Source organism: Scomber scombrus, chromosome 20, assembly GCF_963691925.1.
Source record: "Scomber scombrus chromosome 20, fScoSco1.1, whole genome shotgun sequence".
Classification (NCBI taxonomy): domain Eukaryota; kingdom Metazoa; phylum Chordata; class Actinopteri; order Scombriformes; family Scombridae; genus Scomber; species Scomber scombrus.
Window position 1 is genome coordinate 14,113,853 of NC_084989.1, and position 18,482 is coordinate 14,132,334.

The 18,482-nt window shown below is 42.2% G+C and overlaps 2 protein-coding genes across 2 annotated transcripts; one reads left to right on the forward strand and one right to left on the reverse strand.

Moving 5' to 3' along the window:
- On the reverse strand, nucleotides 1-8,268 carry LOC134001992 (protein shisa-2). The gene is made up of 3 exons (XM_062441221.1): nucleotides 7,941-8,268; nucleotides 6,525-7,432; nucleotides 1-2,140 (listed from the first exon to the last, which is right to left on the reverse strand). Exons 2-3 carry the CDS (start codon nucleotides 6,826-6,828, stop codon nucleotides 1,569-1,571), a joined length of 876 nt encoding a protein of 291 aa, XP_062297205.1. The 5' UTR covers nucleotides 6,829-7,432; nucleotides 7,941-8,268; the 3' UTR covers nucleotides 1-1,568.
- Nucleotides 8,269-10,362: 2,094 nt separating this feature from the next.
- On the forward strand, nucleotides 10,363-17,475 carry spice1 (spindle and centriole associated protein 1). The gene is made up of 18 exons (XM_062441655.1): nucleotides 10,363-10,499; nucleotides 10,743-10,838; nucleotides 12,001-12,048; nucleotides 12,571-12,711; nucleotides 12,842-12,944; nucleotides 13,191-13,309; nucleotides 13,460-13,548; nucleotides 13,685-13,827; nucleotides 13,919-14,044; nucleotides 14,136-14,401; nucleotides 14,677-14,808; nucleotides 14,932-15,058; nucleotides 15,189-15,290; nucleotides 15,398-15,834; nucleotides 16,349-16,526; nucleotides 16,610-16,688; nucleotides 16,873-16,939; nucleotides 17,044-17,475. Exons 2-18 carry the CDS (start codon nucleotides 10,743-10,745, stop codon nucleotides 17,098-17,100), a joined length of 2,310 nt encoding a protein of 769 aa, XP_062297639.1. The 5' UTR covers nucleotides 10,363-10,499; the 3' UTR covers nucleotides 17,101-17,475.
- The last annotated feature ends 1,007 nt before the right edge of the window (nucleotides 17,476-18,482 follow it).

The following is an 18,482-nucleotide window of genomic DNA, read 5'->3' on the forward strand; positions in this document are numbered from 1 at the left end:
TTTCTGTTTTAAAAGTTGTTTATTTTCTCAAATTCATATGAAAAATATCACTCCTGCATCATCAAATCACTGTATTTAACAGGGAGCAAACACATTGGACCTCAGTGAATCCACCATTTTACAGATGTTCTTATTTTATCGCACACAAGCTGCCTACTGTATCTAACAGACACTGTGCTCCAAGTACAGATGAGGTACACAGACTTACCAGTTTCAGCACTATGGGACATCTCGGGCTGCATGCTCAGTGGAGCAGCACATTCCTGAAGTTGCATGTTACTGAGTTACCAGTCATGTTACAGACCCAGCTGCACAATAGTACACAGAAAGGCTGAGAAAACTTTTTTCTCTTTTCTTTCAGATGAACAACCAGTAACTGGCATTTCTTTACCTTTCTTATGTGGAAAATAGTGACTCAAAGCTGCCCTGGAGCTGCCCGTGCCCTCAGCTAATGCACTGAACTGTGGGAGTGTTAAATACACACACACACACCTCTCACAGGAGAGAAGTGAAGGGGGCATTTGGCAGAGTTTTCGCTGTATAATTAACTCTAATCTTCAGAGGATTGCTTCTCACTCCCTCTCTGTCACACACTCACACTTCTTAGGTACATTAACTGCCAGCCTTGCATGAATATTTTCATTTTTGGGTCTGAGTGTGTTTCCGCTCAGGGCAGTTGGGGCAGTTTTTTTTTGTTTTTTGGTGTGTGTGGGGGGGGGGGGGGGGGGGGGGGGTTCTTTTTGGGTGGTGGGAGAGGGGTTATAAAGTAGGGTGGAGTGTCACAGTCTGTGTCCTGTGTTCACTTCATTAGAGTTTAAATGGTCTACAGGGAAATTGCAACTGCCTTTCACATCACACCACCTGCATTTCCCATTACACGCAGTTAACTCACAGTTACTCATACGACCACATCCCTCCACACTTCACACACATACAGTACAAACATCTTTTCACATGCTCCGTTTCCCCATACTTTAAACGCAAACAAGCATATCTGTATTGTATACCATTCACAATCATTCACAAGTGCAGATGTGCACATGGCATAAACACAGCATGTGGTCATAATTCTTTTTTGCTTGAATATCCACTTTACATACAGTTCACTGCTATAAATCACCCAGTCATCACTCATTCCAGCACACATAAACCTACAAATCTTTTTTCTCTCTCTCACATACACATACATGCAAACACAAACACATGCAGTCTTTATTTGAGCTGCAGGCTGCACTGAGCTGTACATTATTACCCATCTGGGCTATGTAACCCACCATTATGCAGTTGTTTATGCATCCATCTTATCCCATCGTAGGCTGAGCTTAGCTCATTCTAACTTGCCAGGAGATCATATGACACACTAAACAGACACACACCACCCACAATAGCAGAGCAGGCCCTGCTGCCAGCAACGGCTTTATGAGTCGTTCATGTGAGTCTGACTATTGGCTTTCTTTTTCCACACTGGCAATGTCCTCTAAAGGTCTCAGGCGCAGCCCGCACAGGTTAAACTTCACAAGTTAGTCTTCACAACAAAGTGGCAGAGTGGTCTGCAGGTTGGCCCCTCATCACACAGTCACTGGAGGGTATTTCTGATCACTGGTGATACTGGACCCACCGGTGGGAGGAGGACAGGGGGACTGCAGGGGCCTGTATCCTCCTTGAGTGGGGTCCAGGAAGGCTGCAGCAGGGCCCACAGGGTGGGCATAGCCAATGTATTGTGGGTGTAGGAACTGTCCCTGATGAGGCATGATTTGGGTGGCCTGCTGGCAGTTGAGTACAGAGAAGTTGGTGGGCATGTTGACGAAGACGCTGGCGTCGGGGGGCAGGCAGCACGAGGCCTGTGCCCGCATGAGAGCAGGAGGTGCAGGGCGAGAGGCAGCAGGCGGGGCAGAGGAGCTGGAGGAGGTAGCTGTGCTGGATTGGCGGGAGGATGAGCCTCTGGAGGTGCCCGCACTGGACATCATGGGAATGGTTTCCAGGAGGCGCCCGCCACTGGCACCACCCCCTGATGCTCCTGCTGATGACAGCTCCTGCTTGGGTCGGAGGCAGCGGCAGCAGCACACAGCAACCACAGAACCCACCACGATGAAAGCCACAAACACTGAGCCCACGATCAGAAATGGCACATAGATGGGCACTATGAAGAAAGAAAAGGAAAACACGTTCACTTTAAATAGCAGCTCACAGAAATGAGTTTGTGGCAAAATATTGACTTCTAAGTAAACATTTAACTTCAAAGAAACACCGGCACGCACTCAGATGTCCTGCTTCTCTGAACTCCTACATGTGAGTGGATATTGGGTAAGACAGTGAAACAAAAGACTGTGCAGAGAGGAGTGTTTGGACTAGAGTAGAAGCATGAAAGGTACACTGGGATTGGGTCCCCAGGGAGCCTCAGGCTCTCATTAGCAGTTATTAACTTTGTTTTGATCTGTTTTAATCCACAGCACCCTACTGTGTCTACAACCTCCTCGACCCTGCACCCCTGTGTGTGTGTGTGTGTGTGTGTGTGTGTGTGTGTGTGTGTGTGTGTGTGTGTGTGTGTGTGTGTGTGCGTGTGTGTGTGTGTGTGTGTGTGTGTGTCTGTGCTTGCGTGCTTGCGTGCTTGCGTGCTTGCGTGCTTGCATGGGTGACATTCTTAAGCTAGGCTGCCAGCAGATATTTGTGACCCTTCTTTTTTCCGGCTATTTATGACCAGCCCTTTGAAAATAAGTTACTCAAGTTGAACTGCAGAACTTGGCTTCTGCTTAAAGAAGGGTATTAAGGTTGACTGATTTAATGTAGCTGAATGGGAGGTTATTCAGCCCTTTAAATCAAAGGATTGAGCCCATTCCTTCTCACTGACCTTTTCTTTATATTTAAAACAGCAAATCAAAACAGCATACTCGCTACAATGGCCCTGGGTAAAACTTACAATCCTGCCAGTAAGACGATCATTCTGTGAAATCATGAGGATCTCAGTCCCAGTTGGATGTCTGTTAACTTGATAAATGATCAGGATAAGCTCCAACAACAACTTTGAAACATGATCAACAATAACTTTCTTATAAAAAGAATAATATTTTTTTTTGCTCTAACTGCACTAATAGCGAAGGCACAAACTAGCAGACACTGTTGGCACAAATGGGGCGAGATGGCGAGATGAGGTCACTGCCGAGGTGTTTTCCTCAAACGTTTCATTCCCATGCTCACTCACACAGACACCTTGCAAACACAATGACGGCCATGTTACATTATAAGTGATTAGTTGTGTTTTATTGTTCCCACAGGGTGTAGTTATTTTCTGCTTTGAATGTGCCCATGTGTTATGAGGTGTAACTGTATGCCAACGAGAGAGAGGCAGCGTCTGGCTCCAGTTTCCTTTTGTCTCCGGGCTCTTTGAAATACATCCATAAGGCTTTGAGAAACGCTTCAAAATGCTCATCAAAAGTAGCCGAGGTATTAAAAGGATTACCTCTTTGAGACCTGCTAAAAAGCTGTAGGTCCAAGTGGCAAAAGGCACAGGCCACTGGCAAAAGAGGCCAATAGGGGGTGACATGAAACAAACTAGGACCTTGACCCATTTCCCTTTGACAAGAAGCAGTGTCAACTTCAGAGGTACCTCACAGCCACATACCCTCCAGTAAACAGGTTTTAACAGGAACTCTTTCTATAAGTGTGTTATGGCAACACACATGCAAGTAAAAAAGTGCAGAAATATCCCAGGGAGCCTTTCGCTGCCCTCTTTTCCTGCACTTATATGGCCTCCACCTCAACATCTCCGCTTCCACTCTGCTTTTCTGCAAGGCTGATGAGGATTAGTAATTGCGAAAACCTTCTTGTGTTACTTCATCCCTGCTTTCAATTCGGAGTCCAAAATGCTGTACTGTAAATCAGCAACGAAGGGGGAAAAAAAACACAGCTTAAAGTTCAGCAGAAGGCTGGAAGATGCACTACTACAAGTAATAGTGCATTCAAGCTCCAACTTAAGTACAGAAGTAAAGTTAACTGAGGGTATTAAATGTCATACATTATTTTATATTACATTATTAGGTTTTTACTGATACATTAATGAGTAAGCATCATTTTACCTCGCCCATTTTGTAGCTGGTCGAGTTAGTTAGAGTTATTTATATACTGCGATATAATAAGTTCAGTTCTTTCCCAACATAGGGACTGGGTCTTCTCCAACAAGTCACAAGATGAATCTGAGTGGTTGTGAATTGATTAATGGGGTAGCAAAGACTAATCTTTGTTTGTATGTGTTTAAGTTGGATAATTTTACCTCTTTGGGCCTTGAACAATTAATAACATGAAACCATCTGAGGGGAAATCCCATTTAGGTGGAACTGCTAACAACCAGGATATCTGAAACGTGAGGGGCTCCAGCCAGAAACAGATTTTTTTTTTTTTAAGCAGTCATGACAATGCTGGGAAACATCAGTGTAATATTGTATAGGCTGATAATATGTTTTTAATGTAGCATCTTAAGTAACGAGTCCCTGTCATTCATTACTTGATTGAGATAAATGACTAAAACACAGAGTATTTCCTTCTGAATGTAAGAAGGTGGAAGTATAATGTTACATAAAATGAAATACGTACCTCAAAATTGTACTTATACACAGCACTTGAGTAAATATACTTTCCACCCCCGTTCTCACTTTGGCAAATTCAGTACTTGACTGCCTACAATATATATATTTTTAAAAATCACTATTTCTTTCCTTCATGCTATGTGTGATTTTCTCAGCACAGAAATCCCTTTTTGGTGCACATGGGGGTTGAAACCCTCCTATTGTTCCTTGTCACTCTTCCACACCTGTTGCTGCAGTTGAGCTGTGGCAGCCATACTGCAGTAACAGCAGCCCCCTCTCCTAAGCTCTTGTTTTGGGCACAGTCTTTGTGGCTGGCTGGACTCTCCCTCGTCTCCTCCGAGTATCCCACGGGCATTCTCCTATTCCTAAATACCATATGTTCCTTCATGTTGAGCACATTAATAATTTCCTGCCTGTTATTCATTGACATCACAGTGTGTATCTTTACCGGATGATTAATAGGCTGCAAGCATATGAAAAATGAATAAAATGCACAAACAGAGCTGGGCCGAGCATTACAAAAACACACTTTCTTTCTTCTTAGAGGGGAAAAAAGGCTGCTTTTCTTTAAGTTATTTTGGCTGGAGGCCAATGAATGAAATGTATATACCACTTCCTGCAGTGATAAGGCATGATAGTCTTAGCAAATGACAGATTATAGTTCAGGTCCAAGAGAGGGCATAATATCCTCCAGGGAAACATGAAGTAAAGCCTGTGTTGCCTTTTTCGCTGATATTCAATATTTGCTCCATTTTTCCGGAGTGCACTTATCTACTTGTTCATCTTTTATTGAGGTTATGGTGCAGCTTCAAGAGGCTTTATGGTAGGTTAACATATGGGAATGTAAGCAGTGATGAAAGGGAAGAAAATGTGTGTATTGTCATCTAATCCACCAGATAAGTTGTAAAGTACTGGTTTTATGTTGTGCTGTGGTTTTGGTAATGATGCCTCTGTTAAATGCAGTTTATATGTGTGTGTATGGGTGTCTTGTTCAAAGCACGGCTGAGTGTGAATCCTTAGAAAGCCCACAGACACCAGAGAGACTGCAGCAGGGGAATAAAGGAGGATCTTGATGATGGGAAAGGGGATCCATGAGCCTGGAAGGAAATGATACATAACGCGATTTGTGTTTTTTATGAACAGAGCTGTCAGCGCCTTTTGGTGCGCCACTGTCCAAGATCCGGTCAAGTCCAAACTTGATCCCCGTGGGGACAGCGTGATCTGTGCCCGGCCCCTCTGCACTGTTACAGGCCAGAACAAACACAGCTATTTATAAAGTGCAGCACGGCACAGTTTGCCATTTGTGAGCGCAGTTAACTGTTTTTTTGGAGAAGTCTGCTGTCTCCTGTGCAGCTGTCGTTGCCAACCGGGACAGGCAGCAGATGAACCTCTTAACAGGGAGATACTGCGGGTCTGTTGGGTTTACGAGGGGAAACCGAACCTTGTAATAGGTCTGCACTTCAGAATATCAAATTTAAGACCTCCTGGGCATGCGCTTTGGGCATGGCGTCAACGCTGTGTTTGTGGTTTTTAAAATAATTTCAAATAAACTAACTTGGAATCTGAAGTGAGGGGAGACAGTGCTCTTAAACAACGTTTCAATTAGTTTTAGTACACTGTCTTTGACATACTTTTCAGTCTTTCTTTCACATAAATAACGCGGACTATAAAGGGGATTATAGGCATTTGCTGGAGAGCCACAATCTAATACAACCTGTCAACACATTCACACTAGCAGAATCACTGCATCACTTTTCAAATGTAGTTTTTAGACATTTTTCTTTTTTGTTTATGTTTCTTCCCCATTGTATTTTGCATTTGCATTCAATACATTTTGGATTTATTTGTTCCAAGCATGTTAGTACTATCCTTATCATTTGTGGTAGAAGTAGTTGCACCAGGGCTGGGTTAACATGTAAACTCAAAGAAATTACAGGCTCATACCTGCACCGGTGTCCTTGTTCCCCTTGGTCTCTGTCCCGGGCTCCTGAGCCTGCTGGTCGTTGTCGCAGCTCCCTTGGTCCAGCCGTGCGTCCGTGCTGGAGCAGCAGTAGCGCAGCTCGCACTTCCCACAGCAGATGATCGCGTCCACTGCATCGATCTTCTCCGGACACTGGAACCCCTCTCTCCAGGCGCCCTGGGAGTCGTGCCAGCCGTGACAATACTCCCCGCTAGCTTTCACGTCGATAATGACCAGGAGTAGAGTCACAATCACGGTGACGGACATAGGGAAACCTCCTCCCCACATCCTCAGCCAGGTGGCCCGCGGCCGCACGTTGGCGCAATGAGAGAGACAGAAAGGCTTTTCACTCCTGAGAGGGATGATACGGTGAAAGAGTGCGATAAAGGGAGCTAAGGGGGTGAAGTGAGAGGGCAAGAAACCACTTAGAAGCTGTCATTTGTTAGAGGAATCCCGTGCGTAATTCAGATCTCCAAAAATGCCTCCGCTGTGTCGCTGATTATCCTCTACTTGTACAAAACACTCACTTATACTATTGAAGGTAAAATGGTCACACAAATTATATAGTACTATATAGATTCCAGATGTAAACCGTCAGAACTGCGGGTTAAATCCAGTATGGAAAGATTAAATGATCTCCTTTGGCACTGCAGCGAGCTTGTTCATGTCTCCTCTTCAGCCTTCAAATGACTTTCCACAGGGATGCAGAGAAACCAACACATGTAGCCTGATCCATGGGCGCACAGCTGCAGTCTCTCCTGAGTCCTCTGACCGCCAGCCCCGTGCGCAAAGAAAACTTTTGTGGCGTCGTCCGCATTGTTGAGCGTCAAAAGTCAGTGAACCAGGTCTGGGCCAGTCTAGCCCGATTGAACTAAAGCGCGCAGAGTGTATCCTAATGCGCGTCACAGAGAGGGGCGTGTAAAAAAAGAAAAGAAGAAAAAAGTAGTCAGATGCAAATTTACCCCCCTCCCCATTACAGTAATCATCAGTGTCAGGACACAAGAATAACACGCACCTTCTAGTTAATGCTTTTTAATAAAGCACGAAACGCACAATAAAATGAGCAAGTTGTAACTTAATTCAGGACTTTTTTAGATAATACTCAACTACTTTTACATGTTTGAAACACCTGCTTTTCCCTCTATACCATCTTTTTAATCTGTATCTCCAGTTTACAGCAGTCTTTAGAAATGTTTTTGATTGGTGACACCAATTGTCAGTTATGGATGCATTTGCTGTCAATCAGATCACCTACACATCTGTCAACCACTACTTACATTTTGTTGGCAACCCACTCTATTTCCCACAAAATATCTCTTGCTGTATTGACACAGCTTCTCCTGTCATTCCATATCAGGGATTTGCTTTGCCCTCTCCAGTTGGAGCTTTGTGCTGAATACCTCCAGTTTTGTTCTGGTGAAGCAGTTTGGCTCTGCGTCTGAAAGCATTCCTCCTCTCAGCTCACTCACATCGGATCTGCATGTTGACATTGCCATCTAGTGGTGTTACCAGATGTTTGCAAAGGAGTAAACATCTGGCAGTCATCTCTGGATGCAGGATTGAATGGATGGATACATAATACATAATAGTAACTGCAGACCATAAAGCTCTGGTTAGGCCTGACATTCACATTACTTGTATTATTACCACTGCTGAAATGTAACTAAGAAGACCCATATTTACTTAAGTAGGCCTATAAATTACAGTTGTGAGATACTTGCACTTAATTTAATGTTAGGCTATTTTATACTACTATATTTCAGAGGCAAATAATCCACTACATTTTTTTTATAACTGCTATATTTATTTTCACATTTTATATAGATCTATAGAACATATGTGATCAGTTCACTGAAATAGGCCGATTATACACTGTTATGGATTGAACTGGCAGAGCATCAACTATAGCTAGACATTAAACATAAATTATCTGTTAATGTATCAACAATAATGATCAAATTATATGTTATATAGTAATACATGTTAATAATGTTAATACAGGTACACTTTGCTGATACTTCTGTTCTTTCTCATAAATACACATTTGAATCTTGGCCTTAAATTGCACACATGTATTTTTAAATTGTCTTATTGTTACTTTGACTTAAATAAAATATGTGAATATTTCTCACAACACAGCAGTGGTGAAGAATAAGACTTTAAATTATGTCCATGATGTTAGTTCATACTTCCACTCCACTACATTTCAGAGGGAAATATTGTACTTTCTACTTTACTACATTTATTTGACAGTTTTAGTTACTTTTAAGATCTGTCGCAATGGATAATATAACAAGCCGTTAAAATACAACACATTGTTGATGATGAAACCAGTGTTTTGTTTTTGCTTTTGACGTCTTACAAAAAGCAGTCAGGATGGGTTGAATGTGTTGAATATTGAGATTGGTGCATATATTAATGATGCGTGTCTTGTGGATATGGTTACTCAGCTGGAATTGATTGAAGGCCTCCCTGTGGAGACAAACATGCACTCAGTGTGGTTACTTTGATAACCTAAACTTAATGAGCTCACTGTGGTATGACCTTTGCCAAAATGATGGTGGATTACATGTAGTTAACTGTTGCTTGGTTGTGCAATAATATGATGTGTAATGTTTGTGTAGGTCACTCACCTTTGAGCCTCCCCTCCAGTGTGTTCAGGCTAAAAGAGTCCCCATGGCACCTGAGCACCAATTTAAAGGTTCCAGGAGATACCATGTGGTAATTGGTGTAGGGGTGTTAGTATACTTTAATCTGCTGTTCATGTTTTCTATGATTCTGTTGTAAAGTGTAACATAAATTCATATCAGGTTAACTTTTCAAGTGTAGTATAAAGGTATTTTGATACGTTTGTGTGTTGTGTTTTATGTAGTTTTGATATTAGGGGAGGGGAGGTGCAGATTTCCCAATACAGTGGTAGTGATCGAGGTGGTTGCCAGAGGCAGTCTTTATATAGACTGTTGGTTTCCATCAATCTGCTGCTGCCAGGATCACATGCTGCCTGTGGTCTACAGTATTTTATGTTGGGAATTATCACTGTTGTACTGGGCTATGTCTTCACTGTGGGTGAAATAAACACCTGGTTGGTCTGCACCTAACCTCTGCCTCAAGTTTCATGCTTTGAAGTCCAGCCACTTCACAGCCATCCTAACACAGGGTCACATTTCAGTTATATGAGTTGTTAAAAGCTCCACCAAATAGTGAATTGTCCCTCTCAACACTCATATCAATACATGTTCAAATGATCCAATATTTCACCAAAAATCAAGGATTAGAAATTAGAAAACAGATTTGTGTATCAGAGCTTTGTTTTTTCTTCTTTTTTCTCCCATCGACCATCTCACGACCCCTCAGATTTATCTGATGACCCTTTGGAGGGGCCTGACCCCTAGGTTGGGAACAACTGGACTCCACCTCCAGCAGCAACATGCTGCAAACACACTGATGCTTCAGTATTAATAATCTAATCATGTCATATATAATAATATATCAGTCAGAGGGAGATAATTTGTACTTTTACTTTCATACTTTAAGTAGCCTACATTTTACTGCAAATACCTTTGTACTTTTACTTCATGCAGGACTTTTACTTGTAATAGAGTTTTGTGTTTTTGTTTTTTTACATTGCTGCACTGGTACTTTGACTTAAGTAAAGGATCTGAGTACTTCTTCTACTCCTGCAACTGTGATTATTGCCCTTTTGTGGCACGAAGTAGTTCTTGCACGCTTATACTACATTTCCCGTGATGCTCCACTGTGGTGCAAGCGGTGTCCGTGGCAACAGCGCAGGAAGTGGCGCGCAACTGTTGAAAAACTGTCACGCAACAAACAAGAAGAAGATATTTCTTGTTAGTTTGAACTCTCTGTGAAGCTCTGCCAGCTTTAAAGTGAAGCTGTCAGACTCCTAAACTGACTGAGGCGCCTTTCTTACAACTTACTGTGGCTTCACAACGGAAAACGTAAGCGCTTTTTCAAATGTTTAGCTACCATTATATCACATTTCAGCTAACGTTGAGGACAGCTGTGCGAGCCGAGCCCATGAATCACATATTTAATGTTACTGATGCTCTGACAGCTGAAACTACTGAGGAGAATACTTTATTTATTGGTTGTAATTGCAAAGTTTATACGTACAACACTGTAGCCTATAAAACAACATTGTGAAGCCACGGGTGTAATCTTTTCATACTCTCTGTACACAGATGTCATTTGTGAGAGTTGGGCGTCCTCAACAACACACCAAGGGAAAAAGGCCTGTGCGCCCCAAGAAGGCAGCTGCCCCCAAAAGAGAGTGGGTGGTGAGTACAGACAACTGTCCCCCCCCCCCCCGATGAGAAGAAGCTAACTGTGCAGCTGTGTTGTGGACTGGTACTTTCTTGGGGTACACTTTAAGCCTTTAGTTATGCTGCCCAATTGGGAGGGTATTCTTCTTCTTTAGTTTGCTGTGAATCTTTTTCCTTCATAATGTCTTCTTGGAGAAGAAAAGATTATCACTACATTTAAAAAAACAGATGGGATCTGGGATGAGACAGCACAATCTGTTAAAGAAATGAGCACAGGTACAGGTCATAAGGCATTTTAAAGGGCCCAGACAGAAAAAAAGATTACTAGCTTAAAATCTAGGTGATTATAGCAATCCCACTTTCCCTTTTTTATCCCCTTTCTTTATTTGAAGTCGATTTTTTTTTTCATGGAGTGAATTAAGTTGATTATGTTAAAAAGAAAGATTTTTGTGACCCTAAAAATCTTTAAAACACATGTGTCATTTTTACTGAGACCTCAGGAATATTTCCAAGGTACAAAAACTTGAAAGAGAAATCAGCTTTCAGGTCCAGAATCTCTGAAACTAAATGGCCCACTTCTTTCCAAAAAAGGAACAACATATACAAACAGGACCAAAAAATATGTGTGCACAGTCCATTGAAACCGATCCACACTCCCTCCAGCAGGGTTGCTGAGACTCCCTGAATTTGGATTTTTGCTTTGGGGTAATAAAAAAATGGATCAGGTTATTCAAGCAGAAATCCTTCCAAAAGAAGGAGTAGACTTGAGTTTCCCACTCCTAAAGCCACATTTCTGATATTACAGTATTATCTTCCTATTCCCAGAGCTACTTCTGCCTTACTTAATTGGTTGACTTTTTTAATTTGTTGAGGTTCATTGAGCCCCTGTATAATTGGCCTATGATGCCTTTATTACTTTTTCAATTATAACCATCAATAAATATCTGGGTTATTATTGATGGTTCAACAGAATCAAGGCTTTTTACTCATTATCATTTTATTATTCAAAACAACTTTATTAAGAGCTGCCTTTTATCTGCAAGTGAAGTTTTCAATACAAGTCGGAGCTGCTGGTACTCTTCTTCCACCTCTTGTACAAACTATGACCTTTTTTTAAACAATGAAACACTGAACAGTTACAGTAGTGATAATACCAGCTGTGTGTTGTTGGTTTCAGAGCACCGTCAACGACCTGTCTGTGCACAAGCTGACGCCTGAAGAGCTGGTAAGCTGTTTGAACATTTGTTTGTTATACAAGAGGCACTTTATTCTGCTTCATCTCAGACTAATCATTATAATAACACTTTACCATTATAGTTAGCTTATTGAACTGCAATAGTTAGTCGAGTCAGTGTACAGCAGATTATGAGTAAAAATGCAAATGAGTCAATTATTATTTTTATTATTAATTATATGGTTTCAGCTTCTTAGGTTTGAATATTTTCTGGTTTATTTAGTCGTCTGTGATAGTAAACTGAATATCTTTGGGTGTGGACTGCTGTTTGGAGCAAAATGAGACATTTGGGAAACAGTGATCAACATTTTATGGACCAAACAACTTAAATAATAATAAAGTTAGTTGCAGCCGTCGTTCTACTCTCCTGAATGAGCAGGCTTAGCAGGCATCTGTCATTACTCCTGAAATTACACAGACTACATTTTTTTTTAAATAAGCTGTTTTGACATGTAGTTAGATTGATGGGTAAATGTTTATATGCGAAAGTCTAATTGTATCTTTCCACTTCAGAGTCATCGCCATGAGATTCACAAGTCCCACAACAAGGTGGCGGCTCAGTGGGAGCTGAGAGAGAAAGCTCTGAAATCCCGTCTCAGACACGCTGGGAGTCCAGCACCTCTGGACCAGGCCAGCCTCAGCATCATCAGGGAGGTGTGTGTGTGATAATCATTTCACTGTTACTCTAAGAGGTTTTTGTGCCCACCTGATATTGCTGGACTGAGCTGAGTTGATGACAGTGTCTTTGCTGGTGGTGATGACTGCTGTTTTTCTATCACTGCAGGTTTTCTCCGACCAGCTGCTTCTTCAAGATGTACTGGCCCGCTCTGACAAAGCCATGGCTGTAGTCAAAGACTTGTTTGGAGACGCTCCTCGCAGACAGACTGGTAGAAAACATATTGGCTTTGTTCTGTAGATACACAGATGCAATTTTAAAAGGATAAAGGTGTAAAAAAAATAACACATAGTTTTTTCTAGTCCTTGCTTATAGTTATTTCTATTAAAAATGATCCCCCTTTTGAACAATATAGTTTGACTTTCCGACAAAATTTGATGTTAATGTTAATTCATCCTAATCCTAAATGCTCTCTCACGGTTGTATACGGTATGTTTATTCATGTTTATTTCCGCAGGGCATCCCAGTGTAACCATGGCTCCGAACTGTGACTCTGACTCTGCACTGCCTGTTCACCAGAGGCCAGATCGTCCAACGCAGCTGTCGCTCCTCAGTCAGTCAATGATGGACCAACAGGCGAGTGTGTCAAGATTATGTTCTGAAAACATTTCTAATGTGTTACTGTGTGTCATTACTAACTTTGATCCATTTATCTATTAGTAATGTGATGTAGTATTGCTTCGACTATTTCTTACATGTTTGCATGTGTAATATGTCTCATTTCAGGCTCTCAATGAACTAGAAGCTTCAGAGGAAGACCACAGTGACGAAGATACTTGTCATTCTGGCACTTCAGACTATAACGTCATCCGAAGGTACTTATGCCTAGAAGATAGAACCTGTCACCCTCCATCACAGTCTCAGATAAGACAAGATAAGAGACTCCTTGTAAGGGGGAAATATCTAAATAAATGACCCTGCTGACGTTGTTGGTTTTGCTTTTCTTTGCAGGACCAATGTACGGAAAATGAAGGCAAAGACTCAAAGTAGAGTGGTGCAGCAGCAGAAAGTCAATCGTCCAATACCTGACCAGAGACACAGAGATAATGTTCCTGTAACTCCCTGCACGTCAGGCAGAGCACCAGACCAAACAGGTAGAACTGATAAGCTTATCAAAGTGTGTGGAGCTATCACAACGATCCACCAGGAAAAATATACTTATCATCATGTATGACCTCGTTGCAGCTCTAAATGCCACAGTGGCTGTTGAGCGTGTACGGTCCAGACAGAGCCAGCCAGAGGAAGCCAAGGAGGAACCATCAGTCATGGTTTCACAAGTTCTGAACCCTGAGCTGCCTCTCAACCACTCAGGTAATATCAGGAAGGTCCCATTTCCCTAAAATGAAATACTAGTAATCATATCAGAGAAACTGAGTCGTATTTCTCTGGATGTGTTTTTCAGGTAGGATCAGTAGTCGCACCAACAGGGCCAGGAAGTGTCTTTCTAAGAGTTCAGAGCTGCACAGATCCTCTGTTGCCTCTCTCAGTGGGGACCAGTCCAGTCTGGGTCTGCTGCAGACCATGTTGGGTCAGGTGGAGGCTGAGTTGGATTCTTTGAGTCCTGAAACATCAGCACAGAGTCCAGAACGGCACAGAACTCAAGGCCTGACTGGATTCTCTGTTGCTTTGGTCTCCACTTTAGGCCGCTTAGTGCACCTCATCAAACAGGTACTGAAAGAGATCCAGTGCAGTCTTTTTACTAAACACTCTTACAGACATACTGTACACAGCTTACATTCCCGGACAATGCTAAATGTGCTACTGTTTGCCTCCTGAAACATTACAATAGGAGATTTTTGGTTTAATTATTTTATTAAAGATTACAATATACAATCATTAGAGAGTAAAGCTGTTGCTGCTTATTGCTCTGATGTATGACAATGTGGCCATGCATTCTTAATTTCAGTGCATATATTTAACTTTTGTCATTCTCTTGTTGATAGAGAGAAGAGGAGATTCAAAAGGAGGCTCAGGAGAGAAGAAGATTGGAAGAGGAGCTGAGAGAGCAGCGGGGGCTGATTGATGCTCTCACTGCTGAGACCATGACTCTGAGGGAAGAGGCTGCCACCCTGCAGGTGAGATAGAGGGTAACTTATAACCTGACACCAGTATATCATCCAGATTCCATCTGTGCTGATGGATAATGTTTCAAGGAAGAAGTTGACAATGTTTCTTTTTTATCTCTTGTTTTTCTTTAGGCAGAGTTGCAGCAGCGGACAGCAGAGCTGGAGCAGAAGTTGGACACAGTTGTGTTGGCGATGGGAGGACTTGGACAGCTGGGGGGGGACATTTTTCCACCCCAAGAATCTGACATCAAAGCTGCAGGTTCATAGTGTGTGTGTGTGTGTGTGTGTGTGTGTGTGTGTGTGTGTGTGTGTGTGTGTGTGTGTGTGTGTCTTTGCATGGATACTAGTGTGGTAAATGATGAATAACTGGTTTCCACATGTCTGTACAGTTTGTCAGTCCGCACCTGTTCCTGAGCGAACACAAGCCTCTGTTTCTCCTGCTGTCCTGCTCTCCCCACCTCAACAAAGAGACAACTGGCAACAAATTCCTGGTAACCTGATTCTTAATAGCTATTATCTCATGTCAGCTATATACTCATGCCATCCTCACTTATTTTGCTGAAAGAGATGTATTTTTGCCCTTCTTCCTCTTCCACAGTGACTCATCCTGTGCCACTGCACCCGGAGTTTCCTGCTGTAGACCTCCTGCGTTCCTGTGAAGACCTGAAGATCCACAGCTCGGCCTCCAGCCTCACCAGCTTGCCTCTCACCAGTCTGCCTTCATCTTCCTCTCTATCACTGACCTCCGACCCTCTCAGCTCACAGCTCTCTCCAGAGCTCATGCTGGCTGAAATCGCTCAGCTGAGCAGACAGAATGAATTGATCAAGGCACAGCTCAGCCAGGCTAAGAGCCTCGGGTCAGGCACCGGAGTATCGCCTCACGGCAGCGGGGAGCGGTGTCGGTCGAGCTCCTGCAGCAGCACAGGCAAAGTCACACCTCAAAGTGTGAGTGAGAGGAGGATGTCAGGGTCCAGGTGTGCAGAGAGACAGAGCCCGCACACCCAGGCTGCTAAAGGAGAGCAACTGACTAATCAGGTGAGATTGAGCCTGCCAAGGTGGCAGCAGAATCAGAGTCAGACTTTATTCATGTGTACAGGAAATTTGTTTTGGGGCAGGTTTCAGAACAACAAGGAAAGAAACAAGATAGTAATCAAATAGAAAAAATTGAAACCTTGGGGAAAGAGATAAAAAAGAAGCGTAGAAAATATTTATAAACATCATACAAATACCCAAAAATACACATACAGCTAACTACAGGGGAAATAATGTTGCGTGTGATGGGTCATATGTATAAAGAGACCAGTAATGTTGACACATATCCATACATCATATTTCAAGCATTTCCAAGCTTTGTAAATAACATTTAACACAAAATTCAAGTTCTTTTTTCTTTAAAAAAATTTTTTTTGTGGTTTATAAGGATTAATTGCCCCTCCATGAAAGCCTATGTAAAGTGTTTTGTAAAAGGCAAGTCCCCAGGTAGCTCCAGTAATCAGTTTTAAGTGATGATAATCCATATTAACTGAGTATTTGTGTCTGTCTTTGATAGGTGGCAGCTTATGACCCCCTCAGTGTGGAACAGCGCCTCCTTGAGCTGAACAGGCAGAGTGCAGCAGCCAGGGGTCGACTGCTGGAGCTGATCGAGCAGCAGAAGCAAAATGTTTCAGCCAAAGTTTCCCTGGCTGTCTCCCCCGTCCCCACCTCCTCCTTCAGCCCACACACAGCAGGTACTTTGGATCAACCTGGCATGTTTCTGTCTGTCTGTTTGAGTACCTATGACTTACAAATCCTTGTGTAATATCATTCTCAGCTGGAGGAGGAAGCCCAGAGGTGTTTGCACTGATGCCTTCACAGCAGCCCCTGTTGAAGGCAGGTGGTGCTGAGAGACGGTGAGTAGCTCAGCTGGGTGAGACAGACCTTTATGGTGAGGCATTGGTGTGCATTTTTCACACTGCAGCTCAAATGCAATAAAAACTTAAAAAGATTCCTTCTCTCACATTTTTAATGTAGTTCATTACATTAACATCACTCATAAACTATACTATACTTTATTATTGTATTTGTGTGCTGCAGATCAGCTGGTTCTGAAGCGTCTCTCTCTCCATGTTTTGGAGGAGAAGCCAGGGATGGAAACACACAGGTAAAGACGCACAAAAAAAGCATAGATAACATGGATGTTCTCAGTTTTCACCACATTGTTATTATTTGGTTCTAAAAAAAACGTCCTTTACTTTTCCACGACAGAGGGACAAGCGGAGAGAGCCAGAAGGGTGGTTTGCCTTGTCTGCTCACGTAAGATGACAAGAAGGGGAGTATTGGTTCAACGTGCAGCCAAGGACATTTTATTAAAATCTGTTTTTTAGTATTTTATATGTTTTTAAATGACTGAATTAAACGTGTTGAATTGTTGTTGTAAACTGTTTATTTGTCCAAACTGTTTGTAACACACACATACCTTAGATACTTGTTTGTTTACCTTTCTTTATAACTATAGAGCACTAAAGTAACTTTATTAAAGTGTGGGTTGGAACGTGCAAAATGTGTTAATGTTTTTACTCATCAAAATCCATTTGTAGTTCTTTGTGAGTACAGAAGAGTAAAGAAAGAAAAAATATAGAGGCTTAACTATCAATCATTTTTGACTACTGGTGTTATCACATTTAGTTGCATTGTGGGTAATCTAGGAACCAAGTTTTGAACTAGAAGAAGAATGTGTAGAATAAAATATATGTTTCTGCTTATTGATGATCCTGTTACAGGAATGTAAGACTAAATTGCTGGATTTCTCTTTTAAAGTGAACAAATCTCAATTATTACAAATGTATTTGTTTAACGTGTACAATAACTAATGCCAGTATTTATTTATTAGATTAATTAGATTTAATGATTCGTAATTCCTTTCTCAGTATAACGCACGTGTGTGATGTTAGCAGTCCAAAAACGTGTGTGTGTGTGTGTGTGTGTGTGTGTGTGTGTGTGTGTGTGTGTGTGTGTGTGTGTGTGTGTGTGTGTGTGTGTGTGTGTGTGTGTGTGTGTGTGTGTGTGTGTGTGTGTGTGTGTGTGTGTGTGTACATGTACATGTGGTGGAAGTGCAGTCTCCAGACAACCAGAAGCCAGCAAGGCTGCCTGCAGTGGCCCCTCAATCTTTCAACTTCAGATGCATCCAATCAATCAAATCCTGCATCAAGGTCCAAAGTGAGCGAGGTCAAACTGTCTGTCCATCTGGTGTTTTGTTTGTGAGGCTGTGGTTCGGTTTAGACACGGTCTGTTTCCGTGTCTTTGAAGCACGTTTGATATCATTTAGTTTCAGTGTGCTTGTGTTTAATTTGTGTTTCTCAAAGGGCGAAATAAGCTTCATGTCTGCAAGCCATGAAGGGAAACAGCCAATGAGAGAGGAGGAGGCGGCGTTAAAAGCATTGCTCCAAGCCAGCAATTCCAATGTGGCTTCAACTAAAGTATGGTCTCCACTGGCTATATGTGGCACACTGAATACAATACATGGGTATGCACGCAAACATGAGTTTTTCTTCTTTTCTCTGACTCTCGTGTCTTAAGTCTTTCTTTATTTTAGTCACTTTGTCTCTTTTTGTGTTTGTTTTATCAAAACTTCATGCAATAGTTCAACTCATTCACTGACCGAAGCAAATAAGGTTTTACATGATAATTGCAACAATTAGTTATAA

Coding starts and splice junctions, on each gene's coding strand:
- LOC134001992 (XM_062441221.1), bottom strand. CDS start 6,828: ATGTGGGGAGGAGGTTTCCCTATGTCCGTCACCGTGATTGTGACTCTA. Junction 2,141..6,524: donor GAACAAGGACACCGGTGCAG/GTATGAGCCTGT, acceptor CTTTCTTCATAG/TGCCCATCTATGTGCCATTT.
- spice1 (XM_062441655.1), top strand. CDS start 10,743: ATGTCATTTGTGAGAGTTGGGCGTCCTCAACAACACACCAAGGGAAAA. Junction 15,291..15,397: donor CAACTGGCAACAAATTCCTG/GTAACCTGATTC, acceptor CCTCTTCCACAG/TGACTCATCCTGTGCCACTG. Junction 16,689..16,872: donor GCAGGTGGTGCTGAGAGACG/GTGAGTAGCTCA, acceptor TGTGTGCTGCAG/ATCAGCTGGTTCTGAAGCGT.